This window comes from Triticum dicoccoides, chromosome 5A (assembly GCF_002162155.2).
Source record: "Triticum dicoccoides isolate Atlit2015 ecotype Zavitan chromosome 5A, WEW_v2.0, whole genome shotgun sequence".
Taxonomy (NCBI): domain Eukaryota; kingdom Viridiplantae; phylum Streptophyta; class Magnoliopsida; order Poales; family Poaceae; genus Triticum; species Triticum dicoccoides.
The window spans coordinates 417,209,358-417,217,119 of NC_041388.1; the positions used below are offsets into that span (position 1 = coordinate 417,209,358).

General features: G+C 42.6%; 1 protein-coding gene and 1 pseudogene across 7 annotated transcripts in view; one reads left to right on the forward strand and one right to left on the reverse strand.

The window, feature by feature from the left end:
• The first annotated feature begins 242 nt into the window (after nt 1-242).
• On the forward strand, nt 243-2,297 carry LOC119301947 (annotated as a pseudogene).
• Nucleotides 2,298-2,372: 75 nt separating this feature from the next.
• The window catches only part of LOC119301950, an 11,912-nt gene continuing 6,522 nt past the window's right edge, over nt 2,373-7,762 (reverse strand). For 6 of the 7 annotated variants that reach the window (XM_037578958.1, XM_037578960.1, XM_037578959.1 and 3 more), the window contains one exon: nt 2,373-2,938. In XM_037578958.1, coding sequence (XP_037434855.1) covers nt 2,894-2,938 — 45 coding nt within the window. In that variant the 3' untranslated portion in view covers nt 2,373-2,893. The remainder of the gene's footprint in view (nt 2,939-7,762) is intronic. The other variant, XM_037578957.1, reaches the window with a different exon arrangement.

Consider the following 7,762-nt stretch of genomic DNA (forward strand, 5'->3'; position numbering starts at 1 on the left):
CGTGTAGTGAATTGCACAAATTCTACCCATGATATATCAATGGAAAATGGCAAAGCTTTCGTCCAGAAAACATGACAGCCTCGAATTTTTAGATCCACCAAAGTTTTTTTTTTTGAAAAAAAAGTTATGAGTCCAGTGGAGAATGGACAGTGTTGGGCTAATTGGGCCGAACCTGGCCTGCGCAGCATAAAACACTCGTTCCTCTCTTCGGCCACGCTAGAAAAAAATATAACTTGTTCCTCTTGGGCGATACCCCGGAGCCGCCGGAAGGGGTCGAGGAGCCGACGAGGGGGGAGCGGCGGGAAATCATTTCACCGTCAAGCGGAGAGCCCTCCCATCCCAATCCCATGGCGGCGACCGCGGAGCTCGTCTGATCTGAAATTCTGAATCGTGGTCGTGAGCCCTCGATGCCCCCTTTTGCTCGCGGAATGCATTCTCCCCCGATTTCCTTCTTGTCCGCGCTCCTCCATCTGTAACGGCGGCTAGGGTTTGTAGTTACTTGCCGTGGTCGAGGTGCTGACTACTTGCTGTAATGGCGTCTGGGGTTTGTAGTTACTGGCTGTAGTTGAGGGATTGAGGCGCTGGTGGGACGGCGCGCACGAGTGTTCGACAGTAATCTGCACTTTTGGTACATGAGAGAAAATATATTTTGTTGACCGTGGGTTCACTTTGGGTAACTGGAGATTGTTGACCTTTTCTTAGCCTGGCGAAGCGAGTATTTTTAGTGAAAATTTCGGAGCAGAGATTTTGAGATGCTATCAGTATCTTCCTTGGCACATTGGTTGGTGAATAACCTTGAAAGCGAGATATGAATGCATAAATTTCACATTCTTTCTTCGCCCATAAAATTATTTCAAAGTCAGATCTATCTAGCTATCATTAATTGAAAATGTGTGTTTGGCTGTTTGCAGAAGGGTCTGGTAGTTCAGCTGCTTCAGCATTGGCTACTCACTATGGTTACTGAAGAAACCAAATCAAAGAAGCAAATAAATGAGGAATGCATCATAAACCGCCTCCCAGTAGACATCATTGAGCGGATATTTTTGGGGCTTCCAGTGAGCACTCTGTTGACGTGCGTCGGAGTCTGCAAGCACTGGCACAACATCATCCGGGATCCACAGTTTGTTGCATTGCACCTCCAGTGTGCGCCAAATTATGCCCTTCTGTTCTTCCCGCGAGGTTTGGTTTCAGGCGAGCCCTACCCTAGTGATGCTGTCCTAATTGATGAAGCCTGGGCGCCATCGAGATATGCAGTGCCAGTGATTGGGCCTGATGATTTCCTTTTCGGTTCATGCAATGGCCTTCTTGGCTTATACACAAAGACATCAATGATTAAGATAGCTAACCTTGCAACTGGTGAATGTCTACATCTTCAGAAACCTGCGAAGAATGTGAAAGGTGATCTGTTTCTACAGCTTTGGATTTCATCCCGTGACAAAAGAATACAAGATTACACACTTCCTCGGTGATTGCGTTAATGGTCGCCCCCACAATAAAGACAGGTTCAACATCATCCAAGTTTACACACTCGGCGATGAGAAATGGAAAGATATCCAAACTCCAAAAGCTCTTAGCTTGATCAGTGTGAGAAACTCTGGAGTTGTCAATGTTGATGGCAAAATGTATTGGTTAACTGAAGACATGTCAGCTAACTGGCAGCATTCAGTTTTGTCCTTTGATCTATTGGAAGAAAGTTTTGCAATGATACAACTGCCAGCAGCACGCGAAGATCATGATTACTATGGTTCTCGTAAGTTCTTGATCAGAGATATAGATGGGAAAATATGTATAGTGACTGCTCAAACTAGTCGTTATGATGCCAGAACTGTTCTTGGTGAGCTGCAGATCTGGACACTTGACAACACGGCAGAGCAACAAAGGTGGAGCCGGAAGTACAACATTAAGAACCCACCTAATTACATTCTGGGTCCACATTTTGTTCACAGGGATAGGATCTTCACACAACTTGGCAGCGATGATGTATGTTCGTATGAGTTGCTTAGTGAGAACTTCAAGATTGATTTGAGCAAGATGGTGAAGCTGTTAGATTTCAGTCCCCACGGGCAGAACTTGCAATCTCACAACTGTGTGAAGTCACTTGTACGTTTAGAAGTATTCAGTAAGGTTGGCATCGTGCGCAGACCAAAGCAGCGGGATGGGTGGGAACTGAAAAAATGGGAAGCTTGGGAGCAGAATCTTGCCAAGAAGGAAACAATGTGGTCCAGACTTTATGAAGACTAGTAAGATGCCCGTGCGATGCACGGAATAACTATGCATGTGTTCAGATTGACGTATGTCGGGTCATCCCATGTATGTTATCAATATGCTTTTCCAAATATTCAATTATGTTCCCGAGCTTACATACATCCAAATGAATAGTAAATGCAAACAATATAGAATTTTTCAGTATTACACACACCATACGGGCTGGGCATTAGCCACCCAAACCCAATACACACACGCACATACACACACCATACGGGCTGAGCATTAGCCACCCAAACCCAACACGCGTAAACAACTACTCCCTACATCATCCTTGGTAACATGAACAAGAGCATCGTCAACCAGTAACCTGACAAACTGCAGTTAACTCTCATACAGGAAAAAAAAGATATTGTACACAGAATCCCAAAATAGACCAACACAGGAGAGCACAAAAAGGACGACGACGACTACATCGCTAGTCTCATGACCATGGGGTTCCAGCCATACCGACGCACATACACTTCCTGCACCACCATCACCAGCTTGCTGGATCTATGTCACAACAGTCCTCAAAGAGCTCCTTTCTGCAAGGTTGCTCAAGATGTTAGGAACTGACAAACACACAAAACTACATTGTTTGGATCCCCAGGACCTTCTTTTAGTCGTTTGCTCAAAACCATCTATGCTAACAATGTTGGCCCTCGAGCTCTGGCTTCATCCATCTTCTCACCTAAAAGGAAATCAGGTAATCAGTACTGCATATATATAATGGTCTGTAGTATATTTAGAGAAACGAAAAAACAAGGAGCTTGTAGAGGGTATGTACTCTGTAGTATATTTAGGCAAAGGAAAAAACATTGAACAACACTTGTACATTTTGTACAGAAGCAAAGAAACAAATTGTTAAGTAAAAGATGTTTTTGAATCATATGTATTTAGAAGGGGTGAGTGCACATGCATGTAGATACAAAAATATTAGTATTGGACTACTTGTAACTTTCTTACATCAACCAGGTTTCTGCGAAGAAAAACAAAATGCCAATAACAGACAGAAAGGAAACAAATATTCAGGGTGTGCCCTGAAAATTGGATGTGGAGCTACCAACCAAATGAAATGCGTTGATGACAAAGCAACCTGCTGTCGGCATTGTTTGAATTATTATTATTTTTTTTAACAAAGGGAGTAACAAAGGAAACTACTAAAAACAATTCAAACACACATATAATTGTTGTTACAAAAAAATCATGAACACTAAAGCAAGTATCTAAGTTGTCTTTCCGTAAATCCTCCACATGACCCTAGTTAGATAGATATAATTTTTACGGCAACCAAATTGTACTTGAGTGATTTATACCTTGGACTACATGCTGAGAACTTCTTTGTAGACTATGTTCTTTGTAATATTTGCAGTGGAGTTGGACTGGCCTTCCTTTTTTTTATCCGGTACAGTAAGAATCTTCATATTACTTCTAGATGTAGCTCTAGAAAGAGCAACATAGAGCTGCCCGTGTGAAAATACCGGTTCAGGGAGGTATACACCAACATTTGGTATAGTTTGTCCTTGTGCCTTGTTAATGGTCATAGCAAAGCTAAGTCTAACTGGAAACTGCTTCCTCTTGAACCTAAATGGAAACATCTCATCGTCTGATGGGCAAAGAGGAATTCGAGGAAGGAACACCCTCTTACCAGCATGCTGGCCCAACACAATCTCAGCATCTATTGCATTCCTCATGAATCCTCGGACAATCAACCTCGTCCCATTGCACAAACCACTCGCTGGGTCAATGTTGCGTAACAATATAATAGGGCAATTAATTTTCAGCTTTAGGATATGGGGAGGTAGCCCATTAGGTGTTAATGAATTCAAGAATTCTGCAGGGTAGTAGTTGTGTGGATCATCCTCCGCGTGATCAAAACTGTAGTATATCATTTCCTCCCCAGGAAACCTCTCAATCATTTTCATGTTAATCTTGTCAACGTACTCATTCCGAGTTGACAAAATTGCTCGGGACGTTATGTAATTTGGATGCAAGAGGTTTTCTTCTAGGGTCATCTGGAAAACACTTTCAATAAGCTTATCAATATCAGTGGCGTCGCTGGTGTATGGTACACAAATCTCATCTGGAAGCCGTATGTAATCATCATCCACGGTATCTTCAGTGCCATTCCCAACAAGAAGAAGGTAATCAGCAAACCATGGATCGCTCTGAGCCCTCATATTACGGACAAGTCTTAGTTGTCTCATATTCTCCCAAAGGTAAGACTTACGCAGCGTCGCGTCAGTTATTTGGGACCTTGTTCCCTTACGAACAACAGGAAGCACTTGTCTGAAGTCTCCCCCAAACACAATTGTCTTTCCACCAAACGGTAGGTCAGGTCGAGCCATGATGTCCCTCATGCTATTGTCAAGGGCCTCGACCGCCTGCCGCTTTGTCATGGAGGCCTCGTCCCAAATTATGAGGGACGCCCTCATAAGAAGCTTAGCTGTCCCACTTTGCTTGGTGAAACTGCAGACCCCACCGTCTTCGGTGTTCAATGGTATTTTAAACCTTGAGTGTGCAGTCCTCCCTCCAGGCAAGATGGATGCAGCAACGCCTGATGTCTGTCGCTGTTGCAACAGCTATTTTACCCTCGGCACGTACTTTTGCAAGTAGTGCTTTGTACAGATAAGTCTTTCCCGTGCCTCCGGGTCCATCAACAAAGAACACACCTCCTTGGCCACTATTGATGGTCGCAAGTATCTCATCATATGCATATCTCTGTTCTGGGTTTAGGAAAGATGACAAGCCAAGGTGTTTTGGGTCCACCTCTATCGTGGACTCCTCTATGATCTCCCTAGCCTCATTATCTGAGGCATCATATGACTTGTCAATTTCTGGGAGAGGGAATGATGATATGTCCTTACCCATCGATTCAAGCATATTCTTTATATCTAATAACGCCATCTGCTCAACTGCATGGGGGCACATTTGTGTTAGTCGATAGTCTTCTGTCATAGCTTCCATGTGTCTGTCCCATAGGCCACACACATTGCTGGGTTCACAAAAGACCAATATAGTGGCAAATAGCCTCCGAAGGGAAGATAGCATATGAAAAACCTTAGCCTCATCAAGACACTCGTTGATAGTATTATCTGACTCGATAAGACCCCTCCTTTCAGCAGCTTCACGGAATGTCAAGTAAACAATACCATTCACTGTTCTAAGGTCTTGGAAGGATGTAGCACCTGTGACATGGTTTAGAAGCACTCTAAGATAATACCTCTCCCCTTCAGCTGGATGTGCAGACACAATTCTCCCAATCTGTGTGCGTTCATCCCTCCTTTTCCAATACTTTCCACCTGACATCCAAACAAAATAAGATGGGAAATCCTTATATAAAATTCCTCGAGCCAACTCATATTTCTTGTTTGCCTCAAAATACTCAGTTAGCATGGTCTTGGAAGCTCCTTCTTGAGAGAGGACATCATTCAGATTTGCACCCGCGGGAAACGACACCATGTGCATATTAGGGAGGTGGAGTTGGAGTTGTCTAACAGATGGAAATATCTGACTAAGGTCAAAACCATATATCCTCCATAATGCTTCTGGTGGAGTAACCCACCAGGAATCTCGGTATTGCTTTATCTCATCAATGTTCCTATCACTATCCACCTCATCGATAGAAACAGATGCTCGATCATGCCCCTTATATATGTATTTAAAGAGGTACTTTACAGCTTTTATGCTTGAGCAAACCTCGACATTGATGTGGCAATTATACCTTCTTAGTAGGTAAGGATTATATGGAACAACCCACCTACTGTCTAACTCTTGGCCACGTACCTTTGCACGGCGTCCATCATCTCTCCTCCTATATATGGGATATGAGTCCTTTCCCTGAAGGGTTGACACATTAAATGGTCGTGGATAATAGTTCTTGCAGCTACCTTTCTGCATGCACACATTCTTGGGGTTTAGGACTCCACATGGACCATGCATCATGTGCTTCACGACCATTTTGTACAACTCAGGATACTTGGATTTGTCTGGCAATTCAGAAGATATGAGACAGTCATATTGCTCTGGGCATGTTAGCTTGTACCTCCCCTCCACGATTAGGAGGAAATGAGCATGTGGTAGACCTCTTTTCTGGAACTCAACTACATACACATATGCTGCTACCTTACCAAGAATGTGCCTTTTAAAAAGTTGTATCTTGAGGTCTTCCAACTTTGCTCGAAATACTCGTACAATAAGATCAGGACGATCTTGTGGGGTTTGTCCAGGCTCTAGCTCACTAATTATTTCATCCCAATTAGGGTTGCAACTCATGGTTAAAAAAATATCTGGCTTCCCATACTTTTGCACCAAGGCCATGGCATCAAGGTATCTTCGTCTCCTATCTCTTCTTCCCCCAATAAATGATGAAGGAACTATAGTTCGTTTGCCCACTTCATCCGCACGGTTTTCCCCAGCTTGAAGGCTATCGACAACACCTTGGTATAGATCAGCACGTATTTGTTTCTGGTGTTTTTTTGTTGTAACATCCCAAAATTCTAAATTTTGGAATGTTATAATAAATAGATTGATTGATTGATTGTTTGATTGTTGTGTGATTGATTGAGTGAAATTCGAAACTTTTTGAAAGTTAAATGAGAGGGAATAAAAGGACTTTCCCAAACTTTCACCCTTTTGCATTTTGATCTTCGTGAATTCAAATTCTTTTCAAATACAAAACCCTAGAGAGAAGATGACATGACTTCTTCCATTTAAATAAATGAAAAGGGTGTTTGAAAAATATTTGAATTTCATTGGGAAATATTTTCCAATTTAGAAACTTTATGCAACTCAATGATTTTCATGAGAGAAGATAAAATGACTTCTTCAAATTATATGAAATATGAGTTGGGAGTTTCAAAGAATTAAAATTCAAAGTTCTTTTGAATTTATTTTCAATTTAGAGTTATTTGAGTTTTTATTCAAATTATTTTTCTCCAAAAATAAAAATATATGGAAATTAGGGTAACATGATTCCCTACATTAGAAAATTGGAGAAAAATTAATTTGAAATCATTTTGGTATTTTTAAAATGATTTTGGTTGGATTTTAATAGACTAGTAGCACTCTTTGATTTATATGAATTTGTGTGGATTTTATTTGAAGTTATAAAAATGTTCATGTCGTAGAAAATATTTTTCTGAAAATTTTGATATATTATATGCCTATATAATATTTTTATTTTGTTTTGTCCTTTTTATTTTTGTTTGTTTGAGAATATGTTAAAAAAAACTTCTTCTCTCCTCCGCCGCCGAACTGGGCCGGCCCAATAGGCCACGGCCCAGCCCAGCCAGCGCGCCGCGGCCTTCCTCCTCGCGTGCCTCAGCAGGACTCGCCGGAGTCCGGCTTCCCCACGCCGCCGGACGCCCCCTCACCCAAGGAAGGCCTCGGCCTCGTGCCTTTAAAAGGCGGGCCCCGACGCCCCTCCCTCTCTCTCCTCTCCCCGCCTCTGCCACTGTTTGCTGCTCGTCACCGCCGCCGCAGCGCCTCGCCGCGCCGCCGCCCGCTGCTGTTG